This window comes from Falco naumanni, chromosome 2, assembly GCF_017639655.2.
Source record: "Falco naumanni isolate bFalNau1 chromosome 2, bFalNau1.pat, whole genome shotgun sequence".
Classification (NCBI taxonomy): Eukaryota; Metazoa; Chordata; class Aves; order Falconiformes; family Falconidae; genus Falco; species Falco naumanni.
The window spans coordinates 66,375,366-66,400,505 of NC_054055.1; the positions used below are offsets into that span (position 1 = coordinate 66,375,366).

Sequence of the window (25,140 nt, forward strand, 5' to 3'; positions counted from 1 at the left end):
TATCCCAGAGGGGCTGTTGCCTAGCCTTCCTGCAAACACTGCCCAGCAGAACCAGCCAATGCAGCGTGCCACACACCCAGGAGTCAAAGCTTAATCCACTTGAGTATCCAGAGAGTACTGGTAAGCTCCAGAAGACCGACCTGCACAAACCTCAGCATGCCCAAGGTTTTGCCACAAAACAGGTCCTATTCAGAAGGGTGGTGGTTTCATAGGTCCATGAGCCAATACGCATGCAGGGTGCTGTGCTCTCACCTCTTTCCTCCTGTCCTTTCAACGTGGTCTCACCCCTCCCTCTGCAGCAGCAATAGCTGTGTCGTAACACAAGGGATCAGTTGAAGATGCTGATCAAGCTGAGCGATAACTGCATTCTTTGCTAGAGTAGTTTATGGCTGGCTCAGGTGCCCAGTCTGGTTCACTGCAGAGTCCCACAGATGCGCAATGCTGACCAAGGAAAAGGGGTGGGGAGGGAGGAGGAGTGAGGATGGGACTCAGCAGCCCCAACAGAGACTGGTTTACACTCACAAGGATCTCCATCCATGGTCCGACTCTGAACAGCAGATGCTGTGACAACAGGCAGCCTGGTGGCCACTGTGAATCTAAACAGACTCCAAATGTGCACACAGTTTTCAGAAATAAAACATTTCTTTTAATTGGCAAGTAGAACACACATTACAGGTCATTAGTATTTTATAAACAATATTAAGTTACAAATACATGTTAAAAATTGCAGTTCTTGGCAGCTAAAAGCTTGGAGTCCAAAATTCATCTCTGCAATGCTTCATTACTTCCCTTTTCCCAATCTGCTGGGTGAAGATGAATAAAAGATCATTTATCATCTACTAGGAGGTGGTCTACTATATATTCAAACAAAAAAAAAAAAAACCCAAACCCTCATTCCTAAGAGCATCACTAACAAACAGACGCATTCAAATTACTTTAGCCATCTTAAATCATGTCAGATGCAATGAGGACACAGTTAATTACTCTGTAACACTTTAAGCAAAGACACAGATATCGTCACATTAAACTGATAGTTCAATGCTTTCTATTCCAATTCAGCTTAAAACCAACACCAGCTTCTACCCCACAGAAGCTTAAAGTCCATCATGCAGGCTTCTGTGTCATCAAAGCTAGATGTCAGGTAAATCAGACCCTTATACAGAGGAAAGTTACGGTGTACAACTAAACAGCATACATAAATATGTATCATATTTAGCAGATCTTTATTCCCCTCCTTAATGACTTTTGTTGGTATTAGTGAGATACATAGCTCATTCCATTTTCACTACACAGAATATTAACAAGTTATCATTATGTGTGTTAATATACTAAGTATTCTTTAACAAGCCTCTTTAAAAAAAGTATTTAAAAACATCTTGGAAAAGTAGAAATCTATTTTCCAGAAAAGCAAGTGGTACTAGGATAGCATGGACTCCAGTGCTTAACAGAAAACCCATCTGGACAGCTCCTGTGCCTGGGAGTCAGTGTGTCTCAGCTGCCAGACTCGTACTCTGTTAGTCCTTCTCGCTGTGGTGGTAAAAGGTCATCAAAATCAGCTTACCTTGCCTTTCAGTTGGCAGACTTTCAAAGATTGCCATTCACTGGACTGCATTAGAGGGACATGTAGCTCTGACATCAGTTCATTTCTTTCTTATATTTATGAGAGCGAGTTTTATTATACTGCTGAGATTGCATCTTCAAAACCAAAGTCTGCTGAATGTGTCTGGAGAAATGACTTTGTATCTCAAAAATATCAAGAGTACCATTCAGATCGGAATTTCTATTAAAAACTGTGCACATTTAGCAAAAATTATGCTGCTGTAAAAACAAAAGGTCTGCTCCTTGGCCTGCTCAGTATACAAGCTACAACGCAGGAGATCACACCAGAGGTTTTTCTTCCTCTTCTTTTCTAAATGCAGGCATTAAAAGCAAAGTGTTACTAAGCTTTTCCTAAGACAGCACGCAGGGGTGTGGCATAATATACATTAATCAGGAACAAAAAAACAGTAACAAACAACCATTCTAGAAAATGCTGCATATTAGCAGCATGCTTGGTTTCCGAAACATAAGGAATTGCATGGGAGTTGTCAAGATGAAGTCCACACACCTTGATCATTGAACTGATCACTAGATTCCAAGAAACCAAAGCAAATTTAAAAATACACATGAAAACAACTGCCTAGAAGGCAGAGTCTTATCATCTGTCAATAACCAGATGAATAAAGTGCATAGCAACTATTGTAACAGTTTCTTGAAAAGAGAATATGTTTAGCAAGTCTCAAAGTTTGTGAGCTTGACCCTTATCCATACGTTTTGCTACATGTGTGGCTTCCCTTTTGTTTTGCTATTTAGCTTCACTGATCAACCCTTCAGCACTGTCCTGTGATTTCCTCTGCACTTCATATGGAATGTGCTGAGATCTCTGACTGCTGCCTGATGTACGTCTGGAAGCTCTTGTCACCAATGGGATGTTCTCTGTAAGAAAGAAAAAAAAAAAAGGTGAAATATTATACATCAAAGTTTCTGTCAGGACATCAAAATGTCAGAATGGAAAGAGAACAGACAAAGCCTTTTGCCTAAGTTTGATTTTTAGAGTTGTAACTGTAATAATAATATTGCATCTTACTTCAACTAGAACTGACTGATTGAACTGATCTTTTTTTTCGGCCAAATGCAGAATGCTCCTTTATTTATGTGTACACAAAATATAGTCACGTGGCTGTATCAGCCACTCTTCCCATTTTTAACCCAGCACTCTAAAATAAGCTGGTAAATACATGTATCTTCTAGTATTTACTGCCCATTCCACAACCACAGGTTCAAAACTGAAAAAAAAAATATAAAAAAACAACAAAAGCCCCCAACAAAACAAACTTCACGCTTACTTTTATGAATGGAACTGCATTAAAAACTAGTAATTTAAAAATTCCTTACAGTCCTTTAAAATACTGCGATATCAATACTAAGTCACAATCTTACTTCATATGTATTTGCAAGATCTTTCTTGAACATGAATGTCATAGAATCATAGAATCACAGAATGGTTTGTGTTGGAAGGGACCTTCAAGACCATCTAGTTCCAACCCCCCTGCCATGGGCAGGGACACCTTCCACTAGACCAGGTTGCTCAAAGCCCCATCCAGCCTGGCCTTGGACACTGCCAGGGATGGGGCATCCACAGCTTCTCTGGGCAGCCTGTGCCAGTGTCTCACCACCCTCACAGTAAAGAATTTCTTGTTAGTATATAATCTAAATCTACCCTCTTTTAGTTTACAACCATTACCCTTCGTCCTATTGCTACAGGCTCGACTAAAACATCCGCCCCCATCTTTCTTATAAGCCCCCTTTACACACTGAAAGGCTGCTACAACATCTCCCCAAAGCCTTCTCTTCACACTGAAAACCCAAGACCCTGTCTCTTTTCATAGCAAAGGTGCTTTGATCATCTCTGTGGGCCTCCTCTGGACTTGCTCCAATGTGGTGAAGGCCAGAACATAAGCAAGGAAAAGACTGTTTCCCAGGACTGTTCCCCTGTTTGGACAATCCACCATACTTACTGGCTTCCATATTTCGTCTTCTTAAATTTATCCCTCTTATATTGAGCATGCTCCTGCTCTAAAGTTCCAACACCTTCAATAATCAGCTTTAGTGTTTTATACGTCTCCTTAGGGTCATCAATGATGAATGTAGAATATTCTTCCTCCTCAGGTCCATCATACACAGATTTGCTGCCACAGGCCTCTGGGGAAAAAATTAAAGTACCGGAATAGGTATCAGATAGGCAGGGGGGAAAAAGCAAGACAAGCAGACTAAAAATATTCAGTCTGGGGTTCATACAGTTCCTTGGTTTGCTTCCATATGACCACCACAGGACTGTGGCTGACATCAAATGCAACAGCAGAAGCAGCAGTTCCCTGTCCTTTTGCTGGGCTGTTGGTAGGCATGTCCCACACCCATTCCCTCCTCCTTGCCTCCTAAGAAAAGGGCAGTAAGCCTGGCAGCTGCTCCTGACCTGGTGTGAAGCTGTCATTTGCTCCACAGGCAATGCAGTCATCTCAATCGCCACTAGCAGTACCCACACAAAGGCTTTTGGAAGTGCCACAGGCCTAGCTGTCCCTGTGCTGCAGGGCTGGCCTGCACCAAGGCAAGTACTCCCTCGCCAGAGGGACAGGTTCTACCCCTAAGCAGCAGCTGAACAGCGAGTATGTCACTGCACAGCAACTCAGCTCAAAACAGTTACAGGTTGAAGTAGCCATGGTAAGATTTTACCACATTACTCCTAAACGATTCATACAATAAGCCTAAGAAGAATCTCTCATGACTACTGCCTGGCTGCCTGCTTAAGGACAGATCCTAGGACAGGGCAAGGCATACCACCTTCTTATCTTACCAGGGAGCCTTCCTGGCTAAGAGATCAGGACACCAATTACACATGAGCATTTGCAGCATATTCATCATGTGATCTACTTCTGCATTGCAGCCAAGCATATTAGAAGAGAAGAGAGAATATTTCACTCTGTCTCTATTTCTCCCTAGCTTTACTGTGCTCTCCGCCTCAGCTTTCGAGTTACCTTCCCTTTGCTGTAAATGTCCACACCAGACCTGCGTCCTTTCCCCCGACACTGAAACTCGATGCTGGCTCTGGCAGTGAGGATTCAGGACAGGGGAGAGTTGGGCATTGGTTCAGACAGCTCGGAAGTAGTGAGGATCTGAAGTTTGCAACTGCACAGCAGCCAGGAACGGATTAAAGTGCTTTCCAATCTGTGTGTTTGACACCACTGGCTTATCTCACATTATAAAATAAAGTCCTATTTAAAGATCAGTGCCACCACGAAGGCTTCCCTGCCACTCCCTGTGCTAAATTGGGATTTCAAGTCTGGCACCATGTACACCGGATACTTTTCTTGGCATGCCTACTAGTACTAACTTCCTCCGCTGCCTCTTCTTTCTTTTATCCTTCATGTCACATCTCTATTCCCCTCGGCTCCTGAGAGTTTCCCAGCCAAAACTTTACTTTTCAACATTTCACAGACACCTACAGGTCATCTTTTGCTAGCAATTCCAAAAGAGCATTCCTGAGGAAATCATTTGTATCCAGCCTGTTCTTAGGATCCAAATCATGGAATGTGCACATGACTTCTGGTAACACAAAACCATGTTCCGCTGAAACCTCAACTTTGCTGGGGCTTCTTTTCAGGACCAGTAAACTTCTGGTTCAGCGCATGCTCTGATTTGTCAATTCAGAGCATCCAAGCAACACTCTGTGCCTACGCTATTTTAGGATACTGTGGTTAAGACCGTAATTCAAACAGCTGTTTATTATGCAAAGAACTTTGTACAGACTGTGAGACTGCACACTGCACCAAAAATAATTCACACAACTGCCTGAAGACAGCAGAAAGGGAAACAAGGTAAATAATGGCCACTGTGTTCTAGGATGTGATTCGCAAGGCTGGTCTAGCTAGAACATCCAATTGTTCACCATTTTTTTTGCCCTGATAAGCGTATTGGAGATGCAATGATTTCATCCTCACCTTGCATTTTCTCCAATTTCGGCATATACAAGTTGAAAAGAGAGTAGATGCGCTCAGTTTCTCTATCTCCATCTATATCCAGTTGTATATTTGCTGGCAGGCCTCTGTAAGACATCAGGAAGAGAGGTAGAAGTTATATGCTAAACAGTGTATTATGGCACAAAAAACACCTAACAAGGATGACAGTAAAAGTGAGTACTCATGAAAGCCAACAGAATGTGTGTGATAGAGTTCAAAACTTTCTATTTTTCCCAAATGAAAAGGTAGACAAGTTTAAATATCTTTATCCCTAGATTTATCCAGCACGCTTTCACTCTGACTTGAAAGAGAGGACTGTATCAGCATCCAGACGTTTTGGTGAATTAGTCTGCTACAACCAGATGGAGGAGCCAAAGCACTGAACTCCCAGCTGTCCCGGTCTATTCCGACTTGTTGCTTCTCTCACTTTAAATGAAAATTGTTTCCTATGAACCAGGCAGCATCTCTTCATTTAACAGAGAGCATGAGTGGTCCCCTTAGAAAAAAATCAGTTTAGAATTAAACCTAGAAGCAGATGATTGTCTCTTTCAGGAATTTACAAACAGGACGTTGAAGGGTTCTCTGACAGTTCTGAATCAAAGTAGCTTATCCCACAGTTAACTCCTATCAATGTCTCGGACTCTGAAAATGTCAACATTTTGACCAAGATATTCAGATACTGAGATAGGATCAGAAGTAACAATAAAGATGGCCTTTGAAAACACGCCGCCGCCTGTGCACCTGGCAGATCTTGGTAACTGCAGACCTGCAACTCATGCTGCAGACACGCACATAACCCTGGCAATACCCAGACCACCGGCACGTTACCAGACCTTACCCCGTGCAGGGTGTGCAGCCAGGGGTATTATCTGCAGTAGCTTTACAGCAAAGCCAGTGGCCATTAAGATAGGCAGAGGGATGGTAGACCGTGAGGCGCTTCTTGTTGCATTGGCTGACTTTGGTGAGGATATCAATCCAGTCTTTGGCCTCCACACAATTATTTGCTTGGATATACAGGACTCTTCTTTCCGGCTGGATCACCTGGAACATCTGCAAAAAAAGGAAATAAGCCACAGAATAAACCCCCAGAATGAGTTAGTGAACCTAAAGACTAGGCTCGGATTGATGACTTATTAAAGGGAAAACACAGCATACTAAAAGAATGCACCAATAAACACATTTCAACACAAATGCAGCAAACGTGCCCTTAAAACAACAAGACCTTTCAGCTGGTACAAGTAGTAAGATACTGTTCCTGTACTGTGTTCCTTAACTCTATCCCAGCTGAAACCAGGACAGAGATGATTTACAAACAGTTAATATCAGCTTGCTGGTTGTGCCTCAACAAGGTTTGTTGTCAGCCTCAGGGATGCAATTTTAGTAATGCTGCAGCTCCAAGTTTTGGAAGGCTGACAGAGGGACCCAGCACAGGGCTGAAGGAAGCGCTTGTCCGCAGGGGGCAGAAAAGAGACGGATGAGGGTTTGGATCCAGCCTCACCACAGCTTTGCTCAGATACTGCCATCTCTCTGGTCTTTTTAACACATTTCAGCATGACTCTTTCCTTTTCATAACTTCCACGCTTCTGCTCGCAACTACAGCTGCTATTAGCAAATCACAGCAATACAGCTTCTCTTCAATCACCATCAGGTGCACATTAATTTGGCGTTATGGCTTGGGCACTGAAATATCTAGACTAGAACTCTCCTGCCTGTTCAAAACAGCTTGCAACCTAAAATGGCATGATCACATTTATTTTCCTCCTCTTAAAGGAGCAAGTTTCTGAGTAATATAATTAATTACTTATTGCTAAGGCTTTTATCATGCACTGATGATAACTAAGCTCAAGTTCGTAATCTTAACTGCAAATTCTGGAAAGACAAATATGAATTATCTTCATTTCCTCTAGCTTCTGCAAATAATTTTCATGGGGTTTCCCCTCTATCTCAGGTATTCCTAAATATCCCCCCCCCCCCGCTTTGATTATTCACATCATTAGACATTACACTGCCCATATCACATGAAATGTTATTTTCCAAACAGCTGGTTTCTCTGTGCTACTTCGAAAAGAAAACCAAAGAGTCGTCCCACCCCACCCACCCCCCAACAAAACACCACTCCAAAAAACCAAAACCCCCACCAATATTGAAATTCACTGTTGTGTATTATAAAGACCTAAACCATTGGCCTGAATTCTGCACCTAGCTGGTCAGGAGAATGTTGCAGACATGCACTATCTCTTCTTCCCTTGTGACACTTCCAGGTGCGCATCCTTCAAAGTAGCTTGCAAATATACTTGCTAATTTGTTAACAAACTGTTTTTTTAATTACAATGCCTTTCCTAACAGGAAAGAGAAAGCTCCAGCAGTCATTTCCCTGGATTTAGTATCCTTATAGACGTCAGACAATTAAAAAGGCACAACACGCAACAGCAGCGTAGGAGCTGCTAGTGTGATCAGGCCAGCACCGCCAAAATACACACCAAAGCATAAGTCCTTTTAATAAAATTTTCAGGACGTAACTGGCAATTTGATTCTGGGGAATAAGGAAGGATGGAACAAGGAAGACAGGAGCGTGCAGCTCAACCCTCCATTAACACAGCACTACAGGGAAAAGAATTTTAATGTCTTGCTGGAGTAAATGGAGCCTTCTGCATTACAACAAAGGGACAGATTTAAGGAGTATGGCTTTGTGTAATGGGATACCAACCTAAGTGAAGTAACACATGGCAACTGTTACTGAGAAGCCCACAACTAAGCCAAGAATTTCAAGTGGTTGCAAGACCTTTACACTAGCAAAACCACCAGTTGCTTCTCAAACAACACAGAAGACCTGAACAGCACTTAAAGCCACCCCCACACCCCCCAAACTGTGCTTAACACAGATGAAGGCTACTGGCCTTACTGCCAGACAGGCAGATTTATCAGGACTGAGGAAGTCACGCTTGGTGCAATTCAGAGCACAGATACATAGTAAATATTTACAGAAAATTTGAATCTTTAATCATGCTTAGCACCTATGATGCAAATACATCTTTGTGGTGTTTTGAGAACTCTGTTCTTCCTGCAGTATTCTATTTATGTATAGCAAGGTAAATGGGAATATATTAGCATGGGAAGGTAATAATGTTATTTGCTACTGCTTACGGAAAGACTGAGCCTTACTTTCCAGAATGAATATAGTCACCTTCATTTCCCAGGTAATGCTGAATTTAAGCAAACAAATAGCACACATTTTCTGATGTTCACAATAAAGGGATTTTTTTGCTATAATAAATCTTCACAACAAAGGGCTATTTTGGATGCATTCTAGCCCAGCAGACTCCACATAAGTTTAACGCTGCTGTCACTGAAAAGTTGATCAGAATTATAGCCCAGCTCGTCTCCCCACACAGTAAGCTTTATCTCAACTGTGTGGCTACTTTTAGTTCGATCAAGTTATTCTGCAGAGCACAGTTGGCAACAGTTCATCACACACTACAGCTGCCTTCTGATAAAACTTGAGAATTATTTTGCAGCTTGGTTGCTTTTGCCTATTAATTAACGTGAGTTATAAACACCAGAGCCAGCTACAGTACAATGAAGACATGCTCTAAAAGCAAGTGAACTGAAACTTATTCCACCTTCTAACAGAGACACATAGGCTACCAAAGTAATACCTGAAACAGGGAAAATACTGAGGAGTAAAGCACTGTATTTCACTTGAACAAAGTGCTGTTTGAGGAACCTAATATCTAGGGTAGGTCTGAGCACTGCCCTGCATGGTGTCTACAAGCAGTGTAGATGGCAGGAATGACTTAGAGGCAGAAAAGCTAAAAATCACAATGATTTATGTGTATAAAAAGTCTGTAGTAGATGCATGTTTAGAAATGGAAAACACTGAGCTGTTTATTGGTTTATTTTTAAATAAAATTTTTTAAAGACTGTACTCAGCTTTACAGGCAGTAGAGTATGAAAAAAGCTCCAAGTATCACCTAAACTGATCATATCCAAGAACTGTTCTTTCACAATGGATGGCTGTCTTGCACACAGAAGTTGGCAGTAGGTTCCACGCATGAGAAATGCAGCTGTATTTTATTCCCTAACGTGGCAATCAAAACGCTAAACCATACTAGCACAGCACAGATGTTATTTTGGCACATGACCTAACCCAAATATATATGCACTTTCATTAACCAACAGAGAACCCTGAGAGCTAAGAAAGATGTGCTCCTTCACAATTATGAGCAGCCAATTGCTTCCCAACAGAGAGGTCTGACAGAAAGGGCAGGGACTCGATCATCTTACCTCTGTCTGACATTATGGAGCCCAGACAGCTGATCAGCAGTGGTCAGTACTGAGTGTGCTGCAGATCGCAAAATCCAAAGACTGCTGACTGGGCTGTTAAGAATCTGAATGGGCTGTACTTTTGGAAACTCCTGCTACTATATACAGAACAAGCAGCTGTGGTTGTACATCTTTCAATAGAAATCCAATCCAGGTTGCAAAAGGGAAAAAGGCGATTAGGCTGGTGGATCTAGACCAGCCTAACTGTATGTTAATAAAGACGACCTACTTACATTTTTCATTTTAAAGGACTCCTCCTCCAGTCTTTCCACTGCCAGAATGTTTTCAATTGGAATGCTACACAGAGGGTGATCACCTGCAGAACACACACACAGATACTAAGCAACTTATTCATAACGCAACTTCACCCTCTGCCGTTACTCTAAGGGCTGATTAAGTTCATTTGAAGATCATTTTGACTACACAAGAAAAAAATCTTTCACTCAGCAAGGATTTGCTAGCATCACCCTTAAGTATTATCTTAAGTTCATTTCAGCTGCACTACATTATGCTAGCAAACCTCTCAGAAACTGTCTACTGCAGCAGGACACAGAAGATTTCCTGAGAAGGTGACAATGAAATAAATCATTCCTGTCAGCTCAGCTGAACTAGGTTGATGGTGGTGATGTAAGATCTCCAAGTTGAGTGTGAAATGATGACTGGCATGATCTGAACATGATTCCTTTTCTTTCTCACTCCCTATGTATTTATATGATGGAAGGAAGTGGTATTTGTTGCATACTACTGATCAGACAGGAACAATTTGCAAAAAGCAAAATCCTTGATATTAGGCAACATTAAGTGAACACATTTTTGCAAATTCAAAGCTAGCAGGCAAATTCTTGCCTACTGTAGCCAGCTGTGCCAACGCTACAGAATTTATGAAAAGAAACTAAGATGCACCTCAGAATGTTCCATACAAAACCAAATCCTCAGCTTAAGGTATTTGTATCCTGAGTTTTGTTTCCTTGAACAATCTACTAGGCAACTGCGAAACCTACAGATGATGTCAATAACTGAAATCAGACAAACACTACTAAATATTCTTCTAATTTATAGGGTACTGTGCTATCCAAGAAACTTTTCTAACAGTCGGTACATACTAAAATAAAGGGCAAGAATATACAGGCTGACCGAGTTGCCAGCACCGTGCCTTCTACAGTTACAGATCTGGATCTCAGCCTTCTGTTCTTACACAGTCCCTATGTTTAATTTTTGTTTTCATGATCAAAAAAAGACCGGCAAACCTTTGTTACCTTTGCTTTTCTGATAAGTAAACTCATGATTTGTCAGGCGAAACCATCTCTTCTTGAAGTTTTTCATACCAAATCGTTTTCTTCCTTGTGCTCTCTTGATCATGAACCTAGTAAACAGGAAAACAGTTGTTACAACACAACAGATTTTATATATACATGCATATAAAAATATGCATATGTATAAAATATGTATTTATGTATATAGGTATATACATATATACATACATATACAAACATACATGATGGCACTTGCAAAGCTTTAGGAGGACACACACAGTGTTTTCTAATTATTGAGGCCTTGTCTCGACAAGGAAAGGAAAGTGGTATTTGGATAGGCTTAGCGCATTTTTTAGTTAAGCCTGTCCTTTTTCCAGATCTAGATAAAGGGCAAGACACGTAGCTTGACTTGTAATCTACATAGGAACTCCAGTTAGTTGAACTGCGGTTTGTGCCCTTTTCTCAGTTATGAATCTACCTAAATTCTTTCCTACAACAGCAGAAAAAGGGCAGAACACGGTTAGTACTGCTCTGCTAAGCTTGACCTGTTAACTCTACAAGCTTTTTTTGTTATTTTTTTTTAAGCTGTGAGAAAGCTCAAAAGATTTGGAGTATGTTTAATAATTAAAAGGCAGGTGCAAGGCCTCTGGAACAGGGACTGTACCCTTACATGCTTTAGTCACTCTCAAGCTCTACAAAAAAAATCACGATGTTTCACAGCTCCATTTGCAATTGCACATCGATGCTGCAAGTTGGAAATGCAATTTCAATGACATACAAAGCAATGTGACCAGTGAAAGCTAGAGTTCCCATGCCTCCCTTTTTTGGCAGAGGAGGGACATTCAGTGAGTTGTCAGTTTTAATTAACTTCAAACTTGAATTAGCTTACAAGAAATTGCAATGCATCTACCACTTCCTAACCACTAATCAATCCAAAAGCTTCAAAGTGACTTTGGAAAGCCTAGTGACTTCATACTGCTCAGCATCACTTTTTGGGGGAAAAAATGTGATGCATATGCAGTAGAGAATTGATAACTGCTACTCTACACATTAACTGTTGTGCAAATACAGAATTGTATAATGGAGTGAGTAAAAACTACTTACTATAAAGTAGTTTTTATCAAGTAGGAAGGCAATATACAGCACAAAGAGCACACAGAGAGAACAGCTTATTATTTGGCTGAAGATTTTCCATAGCAGGGCTAAAAATGCTTAGAACAGCTAATACTGTTTCTTGCCTCTGACATACTCAGTCAGAAACAACTACACTGCATCCAATCGAATGGCAGGTCTGTTTAAAGCCTGAACAAAACCCCAAGTTCCTTCAGAATTTAACTGTTTTGTAACCAGCAGGGCAGGTGCCTGCTGCCCATGCAAAGTTGTGTGGGCAAAAGCTGACAAGGACTGTATACAGCAACAGATTTTTTAAAAACCAGTTACATAGCCACACACCTCTCATTCTTAAAATGGTCAGATAGTTTCTGTCTCAGTCCTTATTCTTGGATTACTTGAGAAATATTTAATAAAATCATATGATTCATGTCATCACCAGGCCCACTGGCAGCAGCCTTTGTATTTCAAGGTTAAGGCAAATTTCAAGGGAAGAGCAGATATCCTTGGGCTGGGTAATATGCTCTTCTTCTCTTCCTTCTTATGCCAACACTTAAAAGGTGACTTAAAACTGCAAACTCCTAAGAGCCTCCCTCTGAAAAATGCAAACTCCACAATGCAGAGCTAAGAGCACATTTCTAATTAAATTCTTCATAACTGACATAGCCAAGAGAAGAATGTGCTTTTATTTCTCACAGATAGGCGACAAGCATTCAAATCCACAAAATTTATAAGGTCAATTTAAGTGATTTCTTTGTTTCTAACATTCACAGAATGTATGAGATCAGAGCAAACAGAAGCACAAGGGGGGAAAAAAGACAGTCTAAGATGAAACCCATTTCAGGGCTAGGTGTTTGGACACACGATTTCTTCTCATGTTTATGGGTAGATCCAAGTTTGGACCTCCTGTAGCCTTCCTCAGAAGCACTAGCATGCCCCTTTCACCTACAAAAACGGCAGGACTAGTTCTCCTTTTAATTCTCTTCCTTTTGGAAAGAACCAGGCAGACATCTGTTAAGCAGCGGTGGCATGACCAGTGCCAGCAAACCCAAGTGCCAGTGACTAATCTTTGGTACTGCACGTTCATTCAAAAGTACATACGCTATTAGCTTTCCATCTAGATACTCTTAATAGGAGCAAAGGTAGATTAAAAAGACAAAAGTAAACAGAAATATTACAAAGGCAAACAAAAACCCCACTAACCAGCCACTCAGTTTGGATAAAAATCAAACCAAAGGCTGTGAAAATTCCCACCCATTCCCCATGATATAACATGGCAATAATGCAAAATGTCAGGAAAAATAGACAGCTGAAGGCCACTCCTTAATCTTGAGAACAATTTACATGGATGCTACTGAAGAAGTGCCCAGAAAATGCATGGCCACTTCTTACTTCCAGTGAGTTCACTGGGATCTATATGCTGAATATTAAACAAATCTCAGTGCTTCTTGGAGCCTCTGCCTACAGATGAAAGTCCTTTGTTCTCTATTTACAGCAGGTTTTTGTTTTAAGGAAGAAAAAAAAGAGTTGGTCAACATCAAGAAATGGGTAACAAAATGTTCTCTGACGGGTTTACACAGGCGTTTCAGGGTTGTTAAACAGAGTACTTCCTCCACAAAGTTAAGTCAGACAAGTCTAATGCTGCGAAGGAAGGACATGCTGTCAGCCAGTAGCTACAGCAAAGCACCAACTGCCCCTACCATCTTACCTGCATGAACTATTACCATCAACTTTCTTTACTGTTAGTTTAAGAGTCCTTACAACAGCAGCCACAGGCCGAGCAAGAAAAGACAGAAAAAAATCAGACAGGAGCAAAAGAAAGACAGAGGCAGAAAAAAATAACGTTTTAGAGTTAGAGGGAAAATGTTACAAACTATACATTTATTTTCAAAAATAAAAGAATGATAAATGTACAGAATTAAAATAGACAAACTTGCTTCTAGGGACAGACAGTCATCAGAGAAGTGAGGTGTACTGCAGAGGTTAAATGAAAGGGGTAGTCATGATGTCATCAAAATCCTAATTTTTGCATGACGTAGAGCTACCATGAAAGCTTGCTTTCAAGCAGCAGTTCAGCTTACTGAGCTCTGACAGGAAGAATTTGGATTTCTACTTTCTTCCTCCCAGCTCAAAGAAGCTGCTTCCACAGTGCATTTAAATGATCTTAACAACTCAGTTTTGTAACACCAAAAGTGTCAACAATTAGTATCTAAAACTAATACAGCATATGGAACATGCTTCCAAGAAACAGGAAAGGTACTAAAACTGGAAAACTGTTCCAAGTGCATCACAAATTTTCCTTGAAATGGACATGATAATCACTAGCATATGGATCTTAGAGGGCAGCAAAAGCAAATTCCATTGGCAGGCTTTGCCCTTACTAAGATACTCAGTATCTGCCTTCACAGCAGAATCTTACAGCTTTTGTTCACTGGAGCTCAGGAAAAAAAATATCAATTTGATTTAATACAATGCTGATTTAAATTAATTTTGCCGTAGCTGTGCTAATTAAGTTCTACAAGCTTCTTTTTCCCCCACTTATTTCAAAACATACTTATATCAAGATGTTTAAATCAAATGAAAAGATGTTAAATTCAGCTATGGCAGCCACAAAGAGTAGAAACTGCAACTCAAGAACCCTCCTGCATTCTTCTCTGAACGCATGGATGGAATAGGGGTGGTGGAAATAAAGCTAGCTGCATTAGAATGGTAGCAAGCACAGAAGTAGAGGCGTTTGTTGCACATGCATGCTTACCCTTCTTTAAGCAATATAGGTTGCTCTATGCTCTTGTGATCTCTCCTTCCCGAAGATGAAATTAAATCTAGAAACTAAAAGGTGAACAAGAAGCAGAGGTAAAAATGACAGGACTGGACTGCCCAAATTAAAATTTTTAACATTTGTACAACACAGAGCTACAAGAAAGTATGGTAAGAGTAGTTAAACAGAAGGTAATGGCAGAAGCCTGAGGAACTAAAAATAGCACAAATGCTCTTAAGCAGAAAAACTGCAGATGACCAACACTTCTTGTGCTTCTCCTTTGTTTAATGTATCTTTCACTTCCTTTTGGACTAAGCAATTTTTGTCACAGGTCTGCAGCATCCTGTGAAGCACGCACATGTCTCAAGCTCTAAGCAGCAGCTTGTTAATCCAAGCTAATTATTAAGTAGAAGTAAATCCAAAGAAATTCTACTACTGACATGCACATAACTTGATAAAACTTTCTTAATATTACAGTTATCAGAAGTCTGCTTTTTCCAGCACATGCTTCCTGGTTTACAGACAGTATGTATTACATTCTAAGATTCCAAGCATCAGCTTCACAACACAGCAGGATTTTCAGAAGAGTCACATGCATTACTCACATTTTTTACTGCATCGGCATATTTCTGCTCATTAAAATAGTCATAGAAAGTAGCCATGTAGGATTCCTTGAAATTGGCCTGAAATACAAAGTCAAAATCATGCATATTATAATCCAGTTTATACAGAAAATATTATTGTGAACAGCAGTAGGCCATGAAGCAAGCCATTGCAGATAAAAGGGTGGTTTTTTTCCTGGGCAGAGGTAAAATAAGCAAAGCACTACTTTCATGTTGTACAGCACACATTCAGTAGTACTGAATTTTTATTTCGGAAAGGTAGTAGAATGCATTTCAATGTTCAGTTACCACAGTTAATAATGCATTCTTCCAAAGGTTCAGACTTCTGCTTTGACTTTTAATCTTGGTCCTAAAAGAAGCTGACAAAACGTGTGAGAGAAGGAATTCTATTGTCTTGAAGGATTTGTGGTACAGATTAATCTCCAGTTGCCTGTGTGAATCCTAGCCAGACCACCAGCGACCCCAAATTATCACCAGATACAGCAGTGTGGTGCCTTAGGTACACAAGTTTTATTTCAATCAAACATCCAGTGCGTGGGCATCTAGATCTAATCTCACCACTGACTGGCAGAAAACTGAACTGGTATTAAAAGACAAGCATAGCCCATCCCCTTACTGGGAGATTCTTCTCAGCTGAGCTTTAAAACATTGAGACAGTCTGTAAAGCCCGGCAGAGCTGCTATCATATATCAGAGACAAGCAGAGAACTTCACGGGTTTTCCTGATCACAATCTTTCTTCCAGAAGAAAGGAACGAAAAGACCTGGAACAGACTTCTAGGTTGGTCACACAATTTTGCTTTACCGAAATCTAGTTCGGATTAAGGCAGATTTAGTTCTCCTGTAAGCATGAGAGGCTTATAATCAAAGCAAACATAACCAGTTTTGCATAAGCCTGGTGCAACTCAAGCATTTTAAAGGCTTAATTACAATCAGTAATAAAGATTTATAAAAAAACCCCACAACCACTTTCCTAAATTAAGCCTTTAAATGAAAATGGCATACTTACAGATTTAGATTTTGATAGACTGCCTAAAGTTTGAATGGTTTTAGAGATAAGTGTCAAAGTTCGAGAAGTCTGCGGATCCTAGGAAAGAGAACAATATTATATAGACTAGCAATTTAACATATGGAATAGAGTAAGGTAAACTAAATTTTTTTTTTAAAGTAACATAAAAGTAGGAAAGACCCAATAAAACACTACAGGAAAAAAAAAAAATTTAAAGGCTTTTGACTCTTAAGCCATCATGCTTCACAGCTGCCCTATTGCTCTCCAGAGAACCAAGGGCAATCACTTGCAGAACAAAACCAGAGATTTCTATCTTGAAGACTGTCCGGATCCTCCCCATTCCCAATAAGAACAACTACTAAAAGTCTTGGATAGTTGCTTAACACCCAAAACATTTCTAGCGTTGCTGACAATCAATCCAGCATTAATGTCATGTGGCAAAAACGAAGCAGTGACCATCTTTTCCACAGCATCTTAGATCATCTGCCTTGTTTGTCCTTAAATTTCACTGTTCCTCCCACACACAGTCATTCAACATATGTTTATATCCAAGATAGACACAGCAGATCTTCTAACTAACAAAGGTACTCCTAAAGGCTATTAAAAGAATTGAAGAAAGAACCTTGATAGACAAGACTATGGTGACAAAACCATATACATAGCTAGAAAAAAGCGATACAGTACTTACTGGATGGTGTGGTGTAAGCTGAAAGAGGTTGGGAGAAAGAATGGCAGGGGCAAAGAATCTCAGGAAAATAAAGCTGCTGACAGCTGTATACCTCACATCTAGGTCACCTATTAAAAAAAAAAAAAAAAAAAGAAAAAAAAGACCTCTACTCAGCATTTCACCAATCCTTGTTAAAAACCTTCTGAAATTATTAAATGCCTTCAGAAAGCTAACTCAAGCATGTACTGAAAATGTATATATTTGCGAGTTACAGGATTAACTGATAACGCAGGATTTGGAACCAGAGATCAGCCAGCATAAACCAAGGAAATGTCAATGACAGCCTTTTAAAGAAGTGAATTCATAACACAGGCTACAAGGAGAACATCATTCACTTTTCTACCACACAGGGAATTTCATGCAAACATCTACTATTCCATCTATGCAAGTAATGATGAATAATTTACATGGTTTATGAAATGTTCAGCACAGAGGCCAGCTCTCAGTTATCTAGTTATAGCCCTGAGCACAAGTGCTGTACAGACTCTTAATATATCTATGCCAGTTGGCAGTTACAGGAAATAGATTTTTTTTTTTTTTTTTTACATAAAATAAAAGAGAATAACCGCACAATCAATGGCTTTCTGCTTAAGCTTCTCTACTGTGAAGTAACTGTTCAAAAGCTGGACTTGTATTACTCGCTCTAAAACTTCCTTATTGTAATATGCTTCCCTTCAAGAAAATATACAGGTTGCTTGTTTTGCTCAATTCCCGGTTTATATTGCCTGCTTATTCTCACAGATCCAAAACAACTTTTGGGAAAGTTGTTTTCAGGAAGAACTATCTCTTGACATACAGAAAAACTCTGCATCACACGGGCCTCCTTGGGCAATGAGCTTGCAATAACTCCAGTAACTTACAGACTGGCCTTTATTACAGGTAAAGTATGAGCAGAAAATGATTCAGCTGCATGGAGCCTTCAGAATGAGCCATTACAAAAACCTGAACATTTGAAAACCGAGTATGCTTTGCAAATATTGAAACCATAAATATATACAATCATAACACTCTTAAAATACTGTTTTCCTCTGAAAGATGTTTAAAGAAAACTCATACAATACATGTTCTTTATGGAATGAATAACCAAGGAAAAAAAAGCATTAATACACACTCCAAATGGCGTTTTGGATATGCTACTGTTCAATTACTACATACATCATGGACTGTGCAGACTGCTAGACAACACCTACACTTAAAAGCTATTAGTGATGTAAAACAAAACACTATCTAGAAACTCACCTTGAAAACGTTTGGCAGCTGATTCTCTCAATGAAAAGAAAATATCGCACATCACTGTAGGGCAGCTTACACCCGATTTTGTAATTACAGCAAAAATGCGATCAACATATTGTCTCAGATTCTCCTAAAAAATGCAATAATAATGACAAAATTAGTATAATTTTCTGCTGTGGAAAGTGGTACTGTTCCTGGTTTTATTCACGGCCTGTGGCATCAATAAAAGATTCTCACTTTCAACATGATATACTTGCAAAACAATCTCACACTATACTCTCCTTGGCAAATGCACAGATTCAAGTACAAGAGTAAAAATATTCCTATCAAAACCAAACATCAAGTGATATGGCTGTATGGCACAGCATTCCTTTTCGTAGCACCATTTTCTATGTCTCCATTAGATCCACTGGCTAAGTTATCCTCATCCTCAGGGGTCGGGGGAGAGGTGATTAATATTATACATTATTATATTAAGCATAATGTAAAGCTGTTGTAAAATAATTACAACAGTTTGCGGTGTTAAGAAAGCTTTCAATGTATTCTAAGGAATGACAAAATTATTTGCAATGTCAAACTGAGGACCTCAGTTAAACTTGATAGTGTAAACAGATATTGTATCTTCCAAATCTAATGCATACCCTGTTATTTTCCAGGTTTTCACCATCTTTTAATTTCACAGGATCAATTTCACAAGGTTTATGGCCCTGGCAGATCTAGAAAAAAAAAATACAGTGAACAATACATTAGTTTACCTTCAAGCAGAAAGAGTTTTGCAAAAAGCATAATTTGTTAAGTTTTTTGAGGTAGAAGGCAAAAGCCAACTTTATAAATCATATTTTCCTCTTTTGACAAAGCATCAAAGGTGAATTACATTGGGTTTTTTTTCCCAAAAAGTAGCACTAATTTGCTCTACTCTTTCCTTCAACTGAAATGAAGAGCCGTCCTTTAGATTCTCCCAAACAAAGCTGTTCAAGAAAAGTCCTATTTTGCTAAACCAGCAAACTTTGAAAGTATATCTGTATTCTTTAAAAACTTGCCATTTTCTTATGAAACATTAAAACAACAGCTAAAGAAACTGTCAAATCATTTAAAGGAAGTCTGTGGTCTGAAAGTAGTGCCCAATTACTGCACTAAAATACCCACACCCACCATTCTGGACTGGATAGATAATAAACCATTGTGACAAATACATGCTTCACATTCACAGTTATCTAAAAACAATTTTATTCCTTTATACCCACGGGATTACTTATTATGTATTACTTATAGCTTCCCAGCAACTTTCTGCTGTATATATTCTTTACTCATTTAAGTTATTACTTTACTTATTTCTCAAAACCAATAAATGTTAGTTTTTTTAAAACAGAGTAATTTAGTGAAATAAATGGAAACTTTCCTTTTCTTTTCATACAGTCCAACCGTTTCCGAATTGCATGACTCAGCTGTGGCTAAACTAACACACAGGACTTTAATGTAGAAACAGGCTCCTAAGCATTATTCCTACAAAGTCATCTTTAAATGGGAAGGAATAAACAGTATCCATTCCCTGAAGGCCTTCTACAATGACATTTTATCAAATAATCAGTCTAAACTGCTCTTACCTCATCTATAATTGGCTTTAGTGTAACTTGCAGATAATGCATCCCTGCCAGTTTCATTGTCTCGTCAATGCACTTGGAAGTTAATGAGTTTCCTCTGAAAATGGTGTTTGGATCTCTGGAAGTGAACAATTTTCCGTAATTTAGTTTCTTTGTAATGAACTGCTAATATATGGAAATAAACGGAGCAGTGAAAGGTGACAGAAATCTGGGTTTGAACGCACAAGCAAAAACTCTCTTTGACACCAGCCTGCCATGAACTGCAGTCACATAGCATTTAGTGGCCTTCCACAAAAGCAGTAGTCACGGTAAATCCAGGACTACACGTTTTCTTCTTTGTGTTAGCACAGTGTGCTCAGTGTACCATCCAAACAGACAGCAACATGCAGGCTCAAATCAAAGAGGTTTACAATGTAAAAAGGGGGGAAATGTGCCTTTTTTCACGTGCTATTGAACAGCATTGAGTAAGCGAAGGAGGCAGTGATTTTAGTCTCACAACAACACTGGACATCACACGTGACCTACTATCTTCTACAGAATAAGTACTTGTAAGCTGGGAGGGAGACGAAAACACGAGGTCCAATGACATAGCAATCTTTTTAAAGCGACTTACAGCACTGTCCTGTGATAACAGTGCAGATCCCAATTCCACCCTGAGTACTGTGTGGATAGCTGATGGCATGCAGACTCTCACGTTTTTCTGAAAAGCCACTTGCACAGAATTCTTCTTGTACTAGACATATGGCCACTGTAATTCCTTAAGCTTTAGCTAGCTGCACTATTGTGTATACTTTTTCTTTTTAGTATTACTTGCATTTTGAGAATGCAAGTAATTCCATATTAATCTTGTACCTGCAATTCCCTGTATAGTAATTACCGTTATGCAGATAGGTACCTAATCAACAATCTCATCTACAACCCTTATGATCAAAACCTGTGCTTACTGACAGCAGATCAAACTTGGATATGAAGTTATTTGCTTGTTCTTGTACACACAAGAACGTCTTTTCTGTTGTTTATAGCTTACTACAGTTTTACCTGTTTACAAGCTGCGAATAACAGGATGAATTCCTTTTGCTGGTTTTATCATTTTGTTTCACAAAAAAGTAAGCTCACTGCCTGTTACAAATGCCAGAAAGCCCTGAAAACAAACACCATCTTTGCTGTTTTATCACAGAGACATGACTGACTAGGGAGCAGCAAATTTCCTCACACTGCAGCAACCAACCTGTTTTATGCAACCTGCAACACGGAGAAAATACACCTGCCTATAGGAAGGAAAACACTCTATCCCTCTCTCTGAAAAAAGCCACCCCACACAAAGACTTTTTATTTTGCGCTGAGGAAGCTGTTACTTTGGAGTCAGTATCTGTCATTCCCCTTCACTCCCAATTGTCTCTTCTACTGTCAGTCAAGAGCAAGACTACATAGCCACAAGGTTTGTGGCAACAAATGTTCTTTAGGACCTGCCTGGCATGAATAATACATCTCACACTACTAAACTGCCAGGCCACCAATAAGTCAAAAAAGGGACTTTTAAGAAGTGACCAGGAAAAAACAACTGTTTTCTGCTATCCACTGCCAGATCCAATCCCATCTTTGTTCCTTAGCGCTCTAACTGGAAAGATTAGGCACACAGCTTGCCTTAAATATTCATGATTAGGAAGAAACTTGCTTTCTGTTTTGAACAAATTCAACAAACACTTCTATTCAGCACTAGATGATTTATTAGCACACTATAAAGCTGAAATGATTTCATATGAACAGTTGAAGGTGATGCAGGATCAAATATAATTAAGACTGAGAAGACTGAAAATCCCTCCTTTCAGACCTTACAATAGTCTTGCAAGTGTATTCAACAAAACATGGGAATTCCTCCTAAAATTAAACTCGCCAGAACAGAGCAGTGAAAAGCATTTATAAAGAACTCTGCCACTCAGCTGGCAGGAACAGGAACAACTCCACCATTGCCATTTGAAATTACATATAATTCCAGAAATTGAGTGGAGGATCCCAACACTAGCCAATGCAGAGTAGGTATGTTTGATAGAAATTTCTTTTTTGGTACTTACTGAGTTCTCTTCACTTCAGCATTCGCAATGGCACTTATGAAAGGCACAATTCTGCCATAGTGTAAGAAAAGCCTGACAAGAGGTATGGCTGCTTCCTGTTTTTCTCTGCAAACTTCACCTAAAATGTGTGCAGCTGATGCTGAAACAGGCTGAACAGTGGAAACAAATAAAAACTTAGAGATCTTTCCAGAACATGCATCCTTTCTTTCTCTTCCCATTAGCTCCTTAATGCAGAACCCCACACAACAGTTGCAATGGCCAGTTACCCAAATATGCCTGCACATAACCTGGGTGGGTGTTACGTTCCAGTTCTCGTTGGCTGTAAGTTCTGATCGCAAGAGGGCAGCAATTTAAAAACTATCACAGTTCAGTCCCCTGCCCCGGCCCTCCCCCCGTTTTATAATAGCTGTCTTTTCACTGAGTGTCACTGTTGCCCGGGAAGCAAGTGAAGAGGAAGAACTCAAACCCTTCTCAATTTCAAGCCACAGTAAGTACAGAACCCAGTGCTTGTACTGAAAAAATAAAAGCACTGTTACAAGTGCTAAAAGTACATATAATGGCACACATAGTTCAACCCTTTGACGTTTCAGGAGCAATTCTTGGTTTGGGTTTGTTTTTGTTTTTTTGAATTATGCAAGTAAACCTATTACTCCTCTCCAGTAAAGGAAAAATCGATTGATCAAACTGAAGTTTACTTTGCATTTTCACATGTAAAATTAGAAAGCCACGGAGAATAGGCTGCTGCCAAAACCACTGGTTCCTGGGTGTGCCTTCACCCACCATACTGCATGCAGATAAAGATCTTCTCTGCAAGGACTGAAAACAAGCACCAGGGATATGCAGAGCTTAACAAAGCCCTCAAGTCTGAAAAGGAAGAAACTGAAGTCTCTGGTAATTACACAACCACTGTGCCAGCATGATAGTGACAAATATTTAGAGACCCCTGTGAGGATGATCTGCAGGTAAACAACAAGTAGGGCAAGCAAATTACCTCCACATCTGCAGATTTTAGCAGGATGTCTCTAAGTGGACTGTAATAGTCTGAGGAAAAAACATGGTCCTCTGTGTAAACCACGTTTAATCTTAAGGAGCCAAGGTCATCAGGTTTCAATGACTTGTTACCATTATCTCTGGGCTGCAGGAAATACCTGATATGCAAAAAATAAGACAGAAAGTTTGTGCTGAAACACAACATTATCTCAGGCTACACATAAACATATAATAAATGTACAGATACATGCAATACTTTATATATACATGTACTGAATTATTGAGAGTTCTGAATCAGGCTTTTAATTAAGTTTGCCAGTCTATTTTGCACCATCTGCAACATGGGAAGTTCTGATCATAAAGATTTATGTAGCTATGATTAAAAACCCACACACTAAAACTACAGCACTGCTATGAACTGCAGTAAATATCATAAAGCCAACGTATTAAAACTCCCACATGCAATACAGAGGCAGACTGAAATCTCTAATCACATTATCAAAATTTCTTGTTCTTACATTTGCTAAGATTACTTTGGCTTGCTTACAAAAACAGATACAAATTAAATCCATTTAAACTTTATCACATAGCAGTAATTACTCTTAAGTCTTCAAGCAGACATATGTTTCTACTTATTCTCCAAAAGAAAAATGTCAAATACCATGCTTCGTAAGAACTAGACTGTCGGAGAAATTTCAAAGGGAGTCTCAGTTCTCCTAGAAACTCGTCTCCAAACTTCAAGTTACTAGCATTCCAAAGATCAACTCTGTAATAAAAACAAATAATTTAAAAAGGTTAATAATAAATAAAAAATTTAAACCAAATAATCCCAACCTTGTTTTCAATTTGTTTGTTTTTTCCCCTCAAGGCTGGGAGTTAAAAAGTCTTGAAACTGTACAACAGTGGTTTCCAAACAGTAAAGAGACAACCTTACCTTAGATTTCTGGATCCTTGCAACTTGCCTCCATGAAACATCAGTGGGGAAAATAAAAAATAAAATCACCTAAAGTACCTTTCCCTAATCCGTACTGTTTCCATGGTTGGTAAAGATCCACGACTGCTTGGCTATCCCAGAAAATGGAAAAGTACAGGTAAAATGCATACCAGGGCAAAAAATGCAGAGATACTGAAGGACCCCATGCTGTCAGTCCCAGTCTAATTTGGGATTACTAGCAGCTAAGCAGCAGCTTTACAGAGTTAGGCTGAACGTCTGCTCAGTCCCTCCCAGTGCTGCAGCTCCTGGGAAGATTCACCGTGTCGGGCCTACAAATTTCTTGCACCTAAACTACTCCTGTACAGGTACTCAAAACCTTAGGACAGCTCTACCACTCCATGTAATCTGTGTATTGACTGATGCCTACACAATTTCTGGCACTCAGTCCTTCGTGTTTGGGAAGTTCTGGTATGTATTTCTAGATGATACTTTCTTCCTTTTCACATGCTCTTTAACATTAGGATGTAAACCAACTGCACTGAGACTCAAAGCAGAAGTACTGGTGTCTAACCTGGCATTTGTAGATAAACGCTACAACACCCATCTTGAAGCAAGGGTTTCAAACTCCAAGGTAGTTGTTTCTGTATATATTTTGAGGTTTCCCCCGAGAGGCATTTTTATTTTAAAACAAGCTCAGCTGAGAATTTTGCAGCTAAGTGATAGTCAGAATGCACCTTAAACCTTTGGGAGGGGGGAAAAAAAAAGATATATGGGACACAGGTTTTCAAATAATAGGTTTTCAAATAATGAAGAGTTTTAGAAGAGCAACTTGAATTTGGAGAAGGCGCAAAGCCATCCTACCATGGACATGCGTACACAACCTTCCTAGTCTCAAGCAAGTCACACTAGGCTTGTCAAGGAATGGATGTTGATAGTCCTGTTAAAGGTTTATCCTAC

At 39.6% G+C, this 25,140-nt stretch overlaps 1 protein-coding gene across 4 annotated transcripts in view; it reads right to left on the reverse strand.

Annotated features, from left to right (window-relative positions):
- Window positions 1–623: 623 nt before the first annotated feature.
- The window catches only part of RASA3 (RAS p21 protein activator 3), a 134,624-nt gene continuing 110,107 nt past the window's right edge, over window positions 624–25,140 (reverse strand). Inside the window, exons 9-26 of one of the 4 annotated variants that reach the window (XR_005826501.1) lie at window positions 23,911–24,015; window positions 23,251–23,407; window positions 22,260–22,408; window positions 20,191–20,305; window positions 19,228–19,302; window positions 18,593–18,716; window positions 17,315–17,421; window positions 16,627–16,704; window positions 15,602–15,679; window positions 14,994–15,067; window positions 13,947–13,994; window positions 11,132–11,238; window positions 10,109–10,191; window positions 6,391–6,602; window positions 5,535–5,638; window positions 3,558–3,741; window positions 1,562–2,475; window positions 624–800 (exon numbers count right to left, since the gene is read on the reverse strand). Coding sequence is in view for 2 of the 4 variants with exons in the window: in XM_040584608.1 (XP_040440542.1) it covers window positions 2,400–2,475; window positions 3,558–3,741; window positions 5,535–5,638; window positions 6,391–6,602; window positions 10,109–10,191; window positions 11,132–11,238; window positions 13,947–13,994; window positions 14,994–15,067; window positions 15,602–15,679; window positions 16,627–16,704; window positions 17,315–17,421; window positions 18,593–18,716; window positions 19,228–19,302; window positions 20,191–20,305; window positions 22,260–22,408; window positions 23,251–23,407; window positions 23,911–24,015 (1,876 nt within the window). In the remaining 2 variants the exon portion in view is untranslated. Of the gene's footprint in view, window positions 2,476–3,557; window positions 3,742–5,534; window positions 5,639–6,390; window positions 6,603–10,108; window positions 10,192–11,131; window positions 11,239–13,946; window positions 13,995–14,993; window positions 15,068–15,601; window positions 15,680–16,626; window positions 16,705–17,314; window positions 17,422–18,592; window positions 18,717–19,227; window positions 19,303–20,190; window positions 20,306–22,259; window positions 22,409–23,250; window positions 23,408–23,910; window positions 24,016–25,140 lie in introns of all 4 variants that reach the window. The other 3 variants (XR_005826502.1, XM_040584608.1, XM_040584610.1) reach the window with 3 other exon arrangements.